The 16,883-nt window shown below is 34.7% G+C and overlaps 1 protein-coding gene across 3 annotated transcripts in view; it reads left to right on the forward strand.

Annotated features, from left to right (window-relative positions):
• LOC149792580 (uncharacterized) overlaps window positions 1–16,883 on the forward strand; it is a 53,930-nt gene that overhangs the window by 461 nt on the left and 36,586 nt on the right. The window contains exons 1-3 of one of the 3 annotated variants that reach the window (XM_089971204.1): window positions 5,900–6,518; window positions 6,941–7,110; window positions 12,421–12,528. In XM_089971204.1, coding sequence (XP_089827330.1) covers window positions 7,071–7,110; window positions 12,421–12,528 — 148 coding nt within the window. In that variant the 5' untranslated portion in view covers window positions 5,900–6,518; window positions 6,941–7,070. Of the gene's footprint in view, window positions 1–5,899; window positions 6,519–6,940; window positions 7,111–12,420; window positions 12,529–16,883 lie in introns of those variants that run through there. The other 2 variants (XM_089971205.1, XM_089971206.1) reach the window with 2 other exon arrangements.

Raw genomic sequence — 16,883 nt, forward strand, 5'->3', positions numbered from 1 at the left:
AATGTATTTTCCCAATTTTGACATGTAGTAGTCTCCCTTTAAAATCTTTACCCTCTTCTATTCTCTCCCATTGGATTCCTGGACATTGTTCGATCTATTGATTTACGTGATATTAAAACAACTAGTACCAAGAAAAGTAAAGACTGCAAGTCATAGAGCCACTGATAAATTTCCATGCAAACACGTGCACGAGCTTCTATACCAAACGATCTGTCGGACAATGCACTTGAAAAATCATAATTTTTATCCTAAAACTCAGATTTTGATATACTAAGATCAAACGTTGTTTATTTATATGTCATTGTTTTTGTTATTAGTGAACGCCATAACATCTGTGCTAAATTGTAATTTCCTTGTCATAAAAGCTTACACGACTTACACACCCTGGCTGCAGCTTAAATACCTTGATACCACATTTAGTAGATTATTTAAATATGAAGATCAAAGAAGTTACCCGTCTGTAATTAAGTCCTATTAACACTTGCTGGGAGCAATAGTGAACGCCAGAACATTTTTTTTCTTTAGGGCACCAGACAGATGCACCCCTACTTATAAAAAAAAAAATAAAGCTGTTTTATATGTGTATATTTTCCAAAATTTTGTCGGGGTATTTATGTATTTCCCTAGTGTAATCTATAGGGATGTTCATCCTAGTCCGGTTTTTGTCACCTTACTCGAAATCCCTCCCCATAATTTCAAGTTGACCATGGCTAGAGGAAGGGACAGCCACTAAATCAAATTATCCATGTTTTATTATTATATTTTCTTATTGGATACAATCTATCCAATGATAATTTGTCATTGTTTTATTATTTTAAATTTAAATTGGGATTTTTATTTTAAATTTAATTTGGAATTTGGGCAAATAAAGGGTGGACTGTATTTGAACGACAAATAAATCATATTGTTTTGTATGATTGATGATGTGTGTCGTTTCTCGCATTACCATTATACTGAGACAGGCTGTACTCGAGTGAGGGTGCATACTTTATTTAATTGTACTGACTGGAGCAGGCCGTCTCTTTAACTATTTAGAATAATGCCAAAAAATTCAGATCACAAGGGACACTTAATTATATTTTTGATCATTTTAAAGTAAAATGAAGAACGTAGTGAAATGCTGATGAATTTCTATAAATGTCCGATATTTCCATCAATGTGGGGCGAAATGTCCTGGGCCGAAACGTCCATGGGGCGAAACGTCCATGTACCATGTGGGGCGAAATGTCCATTGAAATGGGGCGAAATGTCCATTGAAGTGGGGCGAAATGTCTTGGGCCGAAACGTCCATGGGGCGAAACGTCCAGGTACCGGTTGAAACCACATGGGTTCGTTAAAAGGAAAATTTGGAGTATCGGTCCTTGAATCAAGGGATGATGGTTCTAACCTGTAACAATACAATATTGTTTTTGTTACAGGTTAGAATCCCATCCCATGATTCAAGGACGGATGCTCCAAATTTTCTTTGTAACGAACCCATGTGGTTGAAACGGAGGTGAATTTACGGATAAGGGGGTGGGGTGATGTGCTCGAGATTGAATTTTTATCGAGTATGGTATGTTCCTGTGATATCGTGGGTTGTGGAGTATCCTGGTATTCAGATTTTTTCAGCATCTTTTCTGCACAGTGCCACCTATCGTCTCCGATATACACTATATGGCCATAAATATCTAGTTCTGCATCACCAGTTGATTTTGGGAAAATGTCGGGATTGTTGACGAGTACACTATTATAAAACCACACACGTGAATATCACTGTTCATAAATAATGGCTGTATCCTATGTTCTTATATAGAATCTATATCGTCTTAAAATTGCTCTCACTGTAACAAATCGGGTAAACAGTTTGTCGTCTAATAATGGCCAATGATTATGCAAGAGACAGATCTCATAATTACCGTATTTGTCAAGAACCAGGAAATTGAATCTGTTGTAGCAAATAAGAGTCAAAATTTGAAGTATGGGTGGTTGTTGTTTTCTGGTTGCTTTTGCATTTAATCGGTGTTGATTTTAAAACTTTATTGTACGCAATTTATTACTTTTCATTGAAACACAGTTTAAACAGTCAGAGGTTGACATATAAATTCATGTTCTTGTTGGTGGTACAATTTCTCGATGACAATCTTGGTGCTATTTCCCCAACATCACAGGTGATTACAGATGCATTTCTTGAATTCTCGCTGATAGGTTTCTTTTGGACAGCACAGGCTGCAGATAATCCTAGAATGAAAGACATCAAACCTGATATTTATGTTTTTTTAGGGTCAAGGTTTTAATGCCCAAATAACTGCATTGTGTAGCATGTTCTGATGTTGATTAACATGGAATGATAAGACAGAGTTTCGGGAATCTCTTTTAAAGTTCCATTGGCCTACATTTCAGTTGGCAGGAATGCGATGGAATCTGGGAATACCAAAATTAGTAGAAGGATGATAAGAATCTTGAATGAAATGAATCTATCTAAACACTTTCTTCAGCATTAGTATATTATTATTAGTTTTGTTAAAGAAACATACTTCATCTTAATCTGATTTTGGCATTCCTGGCTTCCATTGCATTCCATGCAACTGAAATGTAGGCCAATGGAACTTGAAAACAAGTCCATTTGCTTGTGTGAGAATTTGAATTTATTAGAAAAAAGACAACAGAGTAAAGTCAGACTAAAACATTATGACTTTAATTTGTAGAAAAAGCCTTTGCATGAGCTGCCAAGTGTGTGAGATATTCCTGAAAATTTTACTTCTTGTTATGATGTTAGTCAACATCAGTACACACTACACGTTGCCATTATTAAGGCAGTAAGACCTTGACCCCCAAAACATAAATAAAAGGGTCGAAATTGTCTTACATTATAGGACTAAAGCTGAAGAATGAGTGCCATGGAAAAAGCATGCAGTTCTTCAAGTTGGTTTATATTTTGTGCATCATATACATCAAGTTCCCAATTTTAGGACAAATATTTGCCATCATAAATATATTTTTTCAGGATTACCGCAATAACCGAGTAACTCCCCTTGCTTAACCTGGAATTTACAATGGCGTCTGTTTGTCAATTATTTCCCACAGTCATCTGATTTAAACTGGCAGTTAAATGTATTTTCATCTAGAGCAAAATAAGAAACAAAAAGAGCAAAAATATAATATCTTGACAGTCAATATTTTTTATTTACTTATTCACCAATTGCAAATGCTAAGACCCATGATACCATAGAACTCTGGTATAAGCTTCAATTCAAGAGCAGGTATGTTGTATATAATGAAAAGAATGAAAGTTCTTTTTATGCGTAAATAGCAGACATTTGTCATCTTATGATACAGAAATAAGATATATTTTAACTCTGACTTATAGTAAAAGTCATATAGGTCATGCAGGTATACAAAAGTGATTATTTCAGTAATCGGTGTAATTTTTTAGAATTTGATTTTACAGTATCTTTAAACAGCAATTGTTCTCTTTATTTAGATACCTTATACGTACATATTTCTCTGGAAAGTCATTATTTACACGCCCCAAGAAGCACATAAGGCAAAATCAGTGTTAAAGTATATGGATATTTTTGGACAAGATCATCCTAAAGGTGTAATCAAGTAATTCAGATAGAATGTTGTGAACTGTGATGTCACATTGAAAGCTACACATGCTGATATACAAATTCTTAATACCCTATATTGTGACGGTTTATAATATTACACTCTGTGTGCTGTTTTCTTGACCCAGTTTAGTACCTGACCACCCTTGTAAAAGTCAATAGCAATCAGTTATTTTTGTCTGGAAGTTTCTTGATGACAGTTAGGGTATGAACATTCAGTAATCAGGATTGAATAGACTGGTTAAAAGAAAGGTACTAACATGTATCATGTTTTGAAACAACAATTTATATTTAACTTAAGATGAGTAAATGTGTATACCAAACCTGTATGACTTTCACTAAAGTCTAAGTGACCTCTAACCCTTCCACCCAATTTAAATTTTAGATTTTGACAATTTATATTGGAGTGTGGGGTCAGAGCCAATGGCTTTATAAAAAGTCGGAATTTGCTGCCACAGGGATGCTTACTAATGGACCTAGCAAATTTAAACAACTTTACAATGTGCCCATACATGTTTGAAATCAATAGGATTATGATTTTGGGGGTGATTCTCAGAAACTGGTAGTATAATATTATTTGTGTCTTTAATCCGCTGACAGATGATATGAAAGTACAGCGTTGATGAAATCTGACCTGGTACTCTCTTTTTGCATTGCTTGTCACATGACCACCTAAATCTTGCAACCTACTGTCCATAACATCAGAGGTCCAGCATTCATTAATGTCAGGAATAAACCCCTTTACAGTATTGTTTTTGGTGCTGTTGTTATCACATGACTACAGAGTTCAAATGTGCTCTCTTCTTCGTGAATCTAGCTTTCTCCATGCTGCTGTGATAGCACCACATTTCTGGTTATTTTTGGGTTAAATATGTTGAGAATTATGTGCCCTTTCATTATTCTACTAACATTACATGACTTTTACTCAATTAATTTGAATTTTTTCTGCAACAAGAACGGGGTTTATTGTTGTTGTCACGTGAGTATTGGACCTTTTAATGTCATGGATATGTTCCTCAGATCCCAATTATCACCCCACCCCACCCGTTTGAGGTTGGCCAAAATCATGAAGATATTCTGAACAATTGGTGCCTTGTTTGCATGCCATGAGTCTGTATGCCTGTGACTTGCGTGGTAAAGTTACTTATTGTCATGACTGTGAAAGGGTAGAACTGTAGGAAATTGTATAGAGTTGCTTTTGAATGTTGTTTACTGAGAACAGAAGGGTGTAAAATATCCATGCTTTCTGATCATGGTCATGCAGATGATTTTTGGTTACTTCCTCTATGTCAGTTTGTTTACATTAGTTGTAAACAAACAAAAGCCAGTCAAGCTATGATGAAACTCGGGTGGGTTAATTTTGTAGCAAAAGACAATTGAGGTCTCAGTTATGGCAAAAGTGGCATAGTGATGGATGCTTATACATAAAACAGAAGAAAAATTAATTATTGTTTCAGCCTTGTATAGAAGTTCTTAATTGGGGGGAGGTATATCTCTTTTATCTCTCATGAAACAGAGCTGAAAATCCAAAGTGCTATAGTCCATACTTTAAAAAATTGGACAGTAATAAAAAAAAATATTTGAAATTTTTTTAATTAATTTTTGACATTAAATTTAATTTTCAAAATTGTATCATTCAAATTATATCATGGTGAGGTCAGAGACCATAGTTTATGTTCTTACTTTTTCATTAGACTCAATTTCATCTTTTTATCCTGGTTAAAGTCCAAATTGAATGGCTTTTTCAACAAATATGAAGAGCCCATTTTGGCACGCAGTGAACCCCAATTATCAATGTTTGATCTTGACCAAGGCTGTAAAGTACCAAGATCTTGCAAATGGCATCTAGTAGATGCTGACACAATTGGTTTTATGGTCTTTAATGATAGGATGGATATAGGCTACCTGGAATGTGTGTTCTCTGTCATAACTCTCTCTCCATTTGTAAAGATCACTTGTCTACTGAGCCATATGTAGTGAATCCAGAGAGATTTAAATGTGTCAACATATGTATTTGTAAGCAGTATGGAAAATATTTTCCATGCCTACATCATATAAGGATGTAGAAAAAAATGGCAAAGGTTTCATAGTTAACGTTTATTAGTATTGATACTTTTGTTGAAGCTGTATAAAATTAATAAATATTTAAATTTATATCACTTTGAAACACATAAATTAATGAATTTTAAGTTTGAAATAATTCTAGAAATATTAACGTTATTCATCATGATTTTCTTCTAAATAGTTAGTTGACAATAGTGCATAAATAAATGTTCTGTCCACAGAATGTTCCATCCTCACATTGAAAAAGCTTGATCTGAATTGTGCAATCCTTGAGAACTTGTTGAGGGTTTTGGAACCAGCTGTCCGTTACTGTAATCTGATTGACACCTATTTAATTGCTTATATTTCATGTTAAGAAACATTATTTTTCTGCGGAATAACTTTCCTTTTCTGGTGATTCTGCTCTTCTTCCATTAGACTTTTGATGTTCAGCTTCATTTGATAGAGTGCATGTTTTGTATGTTATGAAAGTTTGACATCAGAATCCTCACATTTTTGTAATAGCTGATGTTCCAAGGTTGTTCTTCAATCTCTGGTTGAATAAGTCCTCTGAATCATATTCCTAGAAGAGATAACATTGTTTGGCAGTGAAACACTCAGTGATATGTTAACTGCTTCACATTTCTGATTATCAGTATACAGTTTCATTTCATCAGTTGATCATACACTAAGTTTCATTTTCAAAATTTCAAGAAGTAACACTGTGTCACTTTCATGCATGTGTAGGGCAGTGATTTTGTGTGATCTGAAATACTTGGAACGATACCACCAGTGACTGGTTACTTCTCCGCCACACATGACAGTATCTTGCACACCATGAACAGTCTCCAGCATAACACAGCAGAGTGGATTCAAGAGCTTTTGGTAATTAGTGTTCACTAAGATTTTATCCTATCACCAGGATGATTTTTAATTATGTCCTTTACAAAAATCTAGATGCTCATCCTGGCTTGGGCCCTCTGTGTGTCCTATTTTTATGTATGAGTTGTTCCAGGAAACATGTCCAATCTAAAATTTGCCTTGTTACAATGTCCGAATTGAGCTTGGGGATGATACTTTTATGATGTATTTCATACGTTTGCTATTTTGTTGTTGTTGTTGTGGGGTTTAATGCCATATTTCAGCACACGATAGGCTATGCATGGCAGCCAGTATTAATGGTGAAGGAAGAACCCGGGAAAACCCAGGGAAGAACCACCAACCCACGAGAAGCTACTGGCTGCTATTTTGTCATTATCCACTAGTCTCTATCCTCCAAAGTCTTGTCATTTTGTTGTCTTTTTCAGGTATGGCTTGGTACGGGGGACAGGCTTCAGCATTTGAAGTGGCTAATATGCACCCTCACAGTCTGGTCTTGATACAGAGGCACTGTCAGCGTTTGACCTGACCACCAGGGAAAATGTAGCTTCACTCATAATGGCAGAAGAACTGGGCTGTGGTGAAACAAAGGCTGTGTGTGAGTCTTCACTGCACATAGTGATGCCAAAGAGAATTACCTCCACTGAACTGTGCATTTTTCTTCATTTATGGCCACCTTGCATTATTGCATTTTGTAGTGCACATTGCATTGATCAGACAAACCTTGCTGCAGATCACATATTTATATGTAATATTTTGTATCCTGTCAGCTTCCCTTCCCTGACAACTAGGCATATCCCTGATATGTTGAAACTACCACATGACAAGTCCAGTACCTGATGACATAGATCTATTGTGTATTCTCTGCCATTCTGCCGGGTACTGTCATGCCTCACTGCGACTAGATATCTGACCTGGGTATAAGTGACCACATGTTGTGCTCAGCAGATTTGTTTCATCTTTGATATCTAAAATTTAGCAATTTCTGATCTTTGAATTTTATCATAATTATAAATTTAAGTTTTTTAAAAAGATATTACTGACTTTTTATTCAGAATGTTAACAGTTACATTTATTGTTGTGAGCACCTTTAGATAAATTTTCTGATAGTGATGATTCCAGATTTCAAATTAAATTTACTGCATGAAAACGTTCAAATAAATAAAAAGTTATTGCAAATTGAAGTTCTAACTTGTAGGTACATCAGGCCTCAAAATTGCACCATGCCAAACAACCAAAGTACATAATTTCAAATGGCTACATATCTGTTAGTAGTGCATGAAACTTGATAATATTTACTGAGTAAAATTAAAATCTGCTTTTCTTGAAGATATATTAGATTGACTGGGCTTTGCAGCAAAAAGTATAAATTGACAGGCCTCAATTATCACCTCACCCCAACCTTTGTCATGACTAAAATCAGAAAGATATTGCAAAGAACAAGTGCATTGTTTGCAGCCAATGAGATAATATGGTAAAGTTACTTCTTGTAATAATTATGAACAGATGGACATGGAACTTTATGAAATTTTATGGAAAGTTGCATTCGTTTGTTATTTAATGAAAACAGCAAGATGTCAAATGTCTTGCTTTCTTTTTGGTTTCTTCCTCTATGTCAGTTTGTTTGTGTTAGGAATTCACAAATTCGAGGTGGTCAACCTACGATGAAACTCTGTAGGATTTGTTGAACAGTGGTTGGTTAATGCGTAGCAAAAATTGTTCTGAGGTCTACGAGTTATCATGGTAAAAGTGGGATAGTGTTGAATGCTTATACATAAAAAAGAAGAAAAATAATTGTGGTCCAAGGCCGTGTATGTTGTGATATTTAGGTGGATATGTGGGGTTCTAGCGATGCAATTGAAAAGTGCCACTTCAAACTTCCTCAGTGCTGTAGTTCCATCTTCTCTATCAGTGGATTAAAGAAGTAATGAACATTATACTCACAATTTCTGAGAAAATAAATAATCTTGTTATTGATTTCATGCAAATATGGATTGATGTAAGGTTGTTTAAATTTGCTGGTCGCACTTGCAAGTGATTATCCTATGCCGCCGCCACACATTGTGGCAAATTCCAACTTTTCAATCTGCACTTGGCTTTGACCCCACAGACCAATATAAAATGTCAAAAATATCTAAACTATGGTGGGAAGGGTCATAGAAAACTCAGACTGCTCATGATTTTGTCACTGTTTATTTTCGTTCCTATCCTTGATTCAAGCCGTGTGTTTCAGGTGACCTCACATGCTTGTTTTGAGATTTAAATATCATCAAGTGGATCAACGGTATTCACTGACAGCAACAGCGAGTGTTGATTAAGAAATATTTGAAAAAATGAGATTTAAATGCATACTACAATTCAGATTAAAGACATCACAATGAAAATGTCTAATTTAATGAATGCTGTATTTGCCTCAAAGTGTTAGCTGTCAGACCCATGGCCACTGTTTACATGTTGGCTTCCTTTATCTAATAATGGGAATACCATGTTGGAGATTTCTGAAATTGCAAAGGCAGTTTAAAAACCTGGTTAAAATAACATGTACTTTTTATATCATGTTAGAAACAAATAAATCCAATAGAAGACTAAACAGTAGGAAATTCTTTGTTCCGTTATTTTATTGCAGAAAAATTAATTGGTGTTGTGAAATTGCCTGAAAATGTTAAAAATTTCACATCTTGAAATTCATAATTTTATTGACATGGCTTAAAAAATGAAATTAAACAATTAAAATTTGTATTTAAAAAAAGCTGATATTTTTGTTATCATTATTTGTAAGTGTTTTATTGCAGGCAATGTTTATGAATGTAATGAAATAGATTACAGATGCAAATAATACTGATATAGAGACACCATAAACGAGAATATTCTTCACCTTGGCGGGGCCCCAAGTGGTCGGGGTGGTCTAAAGCACTCTCCGTTACGGATCACTGCCATCTCACCTCCGTCTACGTGGGTTCGATTCTCGGATTCAGGTAATGTGGGTATGTGAGAAAGCTTGCCAGTAGCTTCTCGTTGGTCGGTGGTTCTTTCTGGGGGTTTTCCGGGTTCTTCTTCCATCATTAATACTGGCCGCCATGTATAGCCTATTGTGTGCTTAAAAATGGCGTTAAACCCTACAACAACAACTGCACCTTGGCCTGATTATCAAGTTCAGCAGCTCTTTAAATCCCCACATGATACCATGAGATGACCACAAGATGTGTTTGTGTAGGTATAAGTTGCTTTAAATAAGTATTTATTTTGTTACCAGAAGTTACGAGTTGCATGTTAGTGTGTAGATATGTGCATTTGATCAACAAGCCAATATATGTAAACATCTATGCCAGTGCCTCCTCCCTGTTTGAAATATGTGCAGGTCTGTCTTGGTATTAGGTTTAACAGTAAACTTCAGTTACAAGTACAGTGGGAAGATACCCAGAATGGTGGCTCTTAAATTTTGTCACTGACCAAGCAGTGGCAGGAGTAGGGTCAGCTTGTTACATTTCAGCTCACACTGAAAAGGACATTTTGGAGTGATAATTGCACCACATGGCAATTAGTGTCATATTGAAAGCAAATGTAAAACTGTCAAACACTCTGAACCTCAACAAATACCAGATTTAATAGAGAAAATGATAGGTGTGTCTGGACTTCAAATCATTGTTATTTTTATAGATTATCAATCGATCCATACACGTACCATTAAAGTGCCTCTTTTATTTTTGTGTCCTGATTTATGATTCTCGTTTGTTAGGTCACCTTATTGTGCATTAAGGTCACAATTGCAAATGATGCACATGCAAAATTGATGCCTGCCTAAGTGTATGCTGTTCAATCCTTAAATTGGCATTTTTCAGATTTTTTATCTATATCTTTTACATACCTGAATACATGGTATATTGTGGTATCTAGTAGTCTACTTTTGGTATCTTGTAGTTATCGTGTGGTGTCTAGTTGTCATCTTGTGATATCTTGCAGTCATCTTGTTTTATCTTGTAGTTAAATAAAGAATACACAAGCACATTACATGCATCTTGTGATAAATTAACTCACATTCCAATATTACATTACATGGCCTTTATTTCAGAAGCCCAAACCATGGAAAATGTTTTCGAAATAAACAGAGTTTGACATGCTCAGTAAAAGGTAGCTCATAAATGATTTACAGAGCTTATAAACATTTCTCAGCAATGAATAAATTAAAATATTTCAACACTATCTGTAGTGATTTTAATAGTTTCATGCCATATTATAATGCTTGCGATAAAATTTGCATTAAGGACAGAAACCTTTGTGGCTAGAGGATATCATGCTTTTTGTACAATGTGATGGAGTATATCTGGTACTTACAATGGGAAAGAAAATATTTTCTAGGAAGTTATCTTTCAAGAATAAATAGTAAAGTAGACAGTTACGTGGTAGACAAGCTAACACAGTTTCAATCGAGGCCAGATTAATAGTAGACAAGGTGACACAGGAACAAGCTGGGAGCAGGCCAGATTGATAGTAGACAAGGTGACACAGTAACAAGCTGGGAGCAGGCCAGATTGATTGTAGACAAACTGACACAGTTACAAGCTGGGAGTAGGCCAGATTGATACTAGACAAGCTGACACAGTAACAAGCTGGGAGTAGGCCAGATTGATAGTAGACAAGGTGACACAGTTACAAGCTGGGAGCAGGCCAGATTGATAGTAGACAAGCTGACACAGTTACAAGCTAGGCCAGATTGGTAGTAGACAAGCTGACACCGTTACAAGCTGGGAGTAGGCCAGAAAGATAGTAGACAAACTGACACAATTACAATCTGGGAGTAGGCCAGATTGATTGTTGAAAAGCTGACACAGTTACAAGCTGGGAGTAGGCCAGATTGATGTTAGACAAGCTGACACAGATTGACAGTTACGTGGTAGACAAGCTGACACAGTTTCAATCGAGGCCAGATTGATAGCAGACAAACTGACACAGTTACAAGCTGGGAGTAGGCCAGATTGATTGTAGACAAGCTGACACAGTTACCAGCTGGGAGTAGGCCAGATTGATAGTAGACAAGTTGAAACGGTTACAAGCTGGGATTAGGCCAGATTGATAGTAGACAAGCTGACACAGTTACAAGCTGAGAGTAGGCCAGATTGATTGTAGACAAACAGACACAGTAGACAAGCTGAGATTACACAGCTTGGCATAGTAGAAAAATTGAGACTGGATGAGTTGGAAGTAAACAGCATGGGAATACATAATTTGGGATTAAGATTGAGGAAATGCAAATGATCCCTAACTTGTATCCGACTATAGCCCAAAGAAGGCAACACTGGTCTGTAAAAAGGTTAAAGAAAGTTATAAACAGAATTTAATCAGTTTTAAATGGTTGCTTTTGTAGATATATATGTAATTCATAATTTGAAAAAATCTTTAGTTTCCTATCGATTTATATCCATCTTTAGATGAGTTACTATATGACACATACCTTGATGGGTCCTACATACATAATCGCTTAATTTCTTACTTTTATTTAGCATCAGCTATTAATATAAAATATTTTATCTCAGTCTGCAGTTTCATTTTTCATGTATATATTTACTCTTACACTGAATATATCTCACAAAATAAATTTGAATCTATATTTTGCAGCATTCCTGTGGCTATACGTCTGACATCTGTTAGCGACAATTACATTTTCAAAGGTTATTTCTGAATATCACCCCTCCTCATGACAGCTGATTTTTAGAGGCTATAAAATCACAGATCAGCTGTGGTAAATACTGACCATATGTCAATGACATACATAGGATGGGCTTAATTTATTCAGTTAAATTTTTGTTTTTCTTGTTGCTTGTTTAGGGTGTAACACTATTTTGTATGCGAAAACGTACATGAATTTATAACCTTTCCATTTAATGAAATTTTTTCTAAAATCTACATATAGATGTCCCAGAATTAACCAGTGATGCAATGGAACAAATGCAGAAGAAGATTTGGACATCTTTGAAAGTAATGCAGACAGTGAATAATGCACTGTCTAATAAGAAAAAATGTAAGCATGCATAAAAATAGCTTTGGGATAAAACATTTGGCATATTAAAGAGTCCAAATACAAATTTATTTATTATTTAGATATCATTGGAGCCATATTCGTCTTTGTAATTGATTGCATAAAATGCTTTTCTACTTTCAGTTTGGTTATAGGTGAAAAAATAATTCAGCAGAAGACTAAGACCTTATATAAGTACAGTAGGTAGTACTGAAGAGGGTGGCATTTAATATGATAGTGTTAAAGGGTGGTATTTAATAGGATAGTATTGAAGAGGGTGGTATTTAATAGGATAGTATTGAAGAGGGTGGTATTTAATAGGATAGTATTGAAGAGGGTGGTATTTAATAGGATAGTAATGAAGAGGGTGGTATTTAATAGGATAGTATTGAAGAGGGTGGTATTTAATAGGATAGTATTGAAGAGGGTGGTATTTAATAGGATAGTATTGAAGAGGATGGTATTTAATAGGATAGTATTGAAGAGGGTGGTATTTAATAGGATAGTATTGAAGAGGGCGGTATTTAATAGGATAGTGTTGAAGAGGGTGGTATTTAATAGGATAGTGTTGAAGAGGGTGAAGAGGGTGGTATTTAATAGGATAGTATTGAAGAGGGTGGTATTTAATAGGATAGTGTTGAAGAGGGTGGTATTTAATAGGATAGTGTTGAAGAGGGTGGTATTTAATAGGATAGTGTTGAAGAGGGTGGTATTTAATAGGATAGTGTTGAAGAGGGTGGTATTTAATAGGATAGTGTTGAAGAGGGTGGTATTTAATAGGATAGTATTGAAGAGGGTGGTATTTAATAGGATAGTATTGAAGAGGGTGGTATTTAATAGGATAGTATTGAAGAGGGTGGTATTTAATAGGATAGTATTGAAGAGGGTGGTATTTAATAGGATAGTATTGAAGAGGGTGGTATTTAATAGGATAGTGTTGAAGAGGGTGGTATTTAATAGGATAGTATTGAAGAGGGTGGTATTTAATAGGATAGTGTTGAAGAGGGTGGTATTTAATAGGATAGTGTTGAAGAGGGTGGTATTTAATAGGATTGTGTTGAAGAGGGTGGCATTTAATATGATAGTGTTAAAGAGGGTGGTATTTAACAGGATAGTGTTGAAGAGGGTGGTATTTAATAGGATAGTGTTGAAGAGGGTGGTATTTAATAGGATAGTATTGAAGAGGGTGGTATTTAATAGGATAGTGTTGAAGAGGGTGGTATTTAATAGGATAGTGTTGAAGAGGGTGGTATTTAATAGGATTGTGTTGAAGAGGGTGGCATTTAATATGATAGTGTTAAAGAGGGTGGTATTTAACAGGATAGTGTTGAAGAGGGTGGTATTTAATAGGATAGTGTTGAAGAGGGTGGTATTTAATAGGATAGTATTGAAGAGGGTGGTATTTAATAGGATAGTGTTGAAGAGGGTGGTATTTAATAGGATAGTATTGAAGAGGGTGGTATTTAATAGGATAGTATTGAAGAGGGTGGTATTTAATAGGATAGTATTGAAGAGGGTGGTATTTAATAGGATAGTGTTGAAGAGGGTGGTATTTAATAGGATTGTGTTGAAGAGGGTGGCATTTAATATGATAGTGTTAAAGAGGGTGGCATTTAATATGCTAGTGTTGAAGAGGATAGTATTTAATATGCTAGTGTTGAAGAGGGTGGTATTTAACATGCTAGAGTTGAAGAGGGTTTTATTTAATAGGATAGTATTGAAGAGATTGGTATTTAATAGGATAGTATTGAAGAGATTGGTATTTAATAGGATAGTGTTGAAGAGGGTGGCATTTAATATGATAGTGATGAAGAGGACAGTATTTAATATGCTAGTGTTGAAGAGGGTGGTATTTAATATGTTAGTGTTGAAGAGGGTGGTATTTAATTGGATATTATTGAAGAGGGTGGTATTTAATAGGATAATGTTGAAGAGGGTGGTATTTTTAGAGGATAGTGTTGAAGAGGGTGGTATTTAATAGGATAGTGTTGAAGAGGGTGGTATTTAATAGGATAATGTTTAAGATGGTGGTACATGTATTGTAGAGACTAGTGTGTAAGTGGGTGGTATTGTAGACTAGTGTGTAAGTGGGTGGTATTAAAGCTCATTAAGGAAACAAAACTAAAATAATGTTTGCCATGAACAACGAACATTGAAGCATTTGTCATTTTTGATGATTTGCCATATGATAAGTTATTGTAAACTGAATGCCACAAACTGGCTGTTAACTTCAGCTACAAGCATGAAACCTAGTATTTGCAGATACACAGGATCAAACACTTGGAAATTCAGTGGCTGGTTTTATGGCAGTTAAAAGATTTTGTTGCTAATCGTCGAAAATGTCACTATGGTCAACATTTATGAATATTATAAAGATTATCTGATTTTGTTCTTGATAAGCTGGCATTCATGAAAACAAATAGCATAAAAGGCAGTTGAATATTATTTAGAGAATCAGCTTTTCCTGTCAACTGTACAAGGTCCTGATATTGTTTATATATTTGTAAGTCAGCAGGCTGGCAATTGACACGTTCATCAGCTTATATTGCTTAAATGTCAAAATTAATATTTTTATTTGTTTCAAATGTATTTATTTGCATGATCTAAAATCAATTTATATATGTTCCCAATAATGTTATTCATTCTATCCAAACATTATGCATGGGTCAGTTTCCAAACATACATCAAGATATCTGCAATATTTTTTTAATTCTTGAAGATAGAGAAACATTTTACATAAAACAGAGACATACAAACTGATACATGCCCTACATATACATGCAAGGAGCCGAATCATCACAATGTGTAAATTTGATACATACAGGCAATCCCGTATTTAAAATACCTGCAAACGGTAATTGAGACACATCAAATGCCTTAGAGAAATTGATTCAATTTGATACTTTGTTTTACCATCAGAACAGGATTCACCGTGTGAAACCTTGATCAATAAGAGCTTTTTTTTAAAAATATACACGTATTACAATTTGTACAAGAATTTTAAATTACTGGACTGCTTGACCTTTGAAATATATTTCCCAGCTTTTAAATATCTAATAAAAGTCTGAATTGAAACTTCAAATTTTATTACTTTTTAAATTTTGAGCATGAAATAAAATGTTTTGTTATTACAGTCAGAAAGTAAATAACGTGGAAGTTCCGAATATATAGTTTGATCAAAATTTGTTGCCTGTTTTGTTGCAAAATTATACATTGAGTCATTGTGGAGAGTTTGAATATATCCTCCTGCTGTTGCAAAAATAATAAGCAATACAAAACTTGACAAGACTGCTTGAAACCATTCAATTTTAATTAAAAATTGTATTATTATCCCCTCATCAGTATAGATTGGGAGGAGATACAGCATTGCTTACCTTTAATTATGTGTTCCTTTGTGTGTTTTTAACTATGCTCTCAATTACTTGAACCATATTTTGCCTGTGCTCATGAAGTGTGGTATACTTTGACATTTTCATCTTAATAAGTATTAATTCTCAAAATCCTGACATTGGGAAACTGATATTCATATAGATAATCAGATTACTTACTATACCTTATGAATTAAATATTGGTTCTGGATATATATTAAAATAAATTGTGGCCACTTGTGAGGGGTACATTTTACATAATTGCACTAATATGCTCACCGTTGGTCATGTTAGAGGCGTACTTTTGAACACAAACTTGTTGGTGCCATTGGATTCTGGCCGTAAAAAGTAGGTGGCCACTGGTCAGATGGTCCATTCATGAGAGTTGCCACTGTGTATGCATCTCAGGAAGCATAGCTCGGCAATGCAAAAACTAAGTGTCTTTGACATAATTTATTGCTTGAGTGACTTTTGTATGTTCAGCAGTTTGATCATTCTGCCCTTAATATTTTTTATCCTGTTTAACCTTTACATGAATATTGCTAGTTAGATAATTCATAACAAAAGCAATTCAACCTTACCAAAAGCAGGTTAATGTGACTTCATTTTCACATTTGATTGACTTTTAAATTTCTCTATTCATCTTTCCATTTTTTACATACATAATATCTTAGACATTATTCACCAACACCCACGAAAATAAGTTTGTGGATGCATCTCAGTAACTTTATAACAAAACTTGGTTGAATGTGATCACATTTTCATGACAGCGTTATGTCTATATTTTCAGCTATTTATTTGTTATGTACTTCATATATTGTACCCTATTTCACCTTCAGTCATGAAAATTGGTATTTCACTACATCTAAAAGTGAGTAATACAGGGATAACGTCAACCAATTTTTACACATTTAAAAAAATATATTTTCTACTATCTTTTATTTATACTCATTATACCTTGGAAGTTATTTCCTTTACACTAAAATGCAT

Source organism: Sinohyriopsis cumingii, chromosome 9 (assembly GCF_028554795.1).
Source record: "Sinohyriopsis cumingii isolate HCF-2022 chromosome 9, ASM2855479v2, whole genome shotgun sequence".
Lineage (NCBI taxonomy): Eukaryota > Metazoa > Mollusca > Bivalvia > Unionida > Unionidae > Sinohyriopsis > Sinohyriopsis cumingii.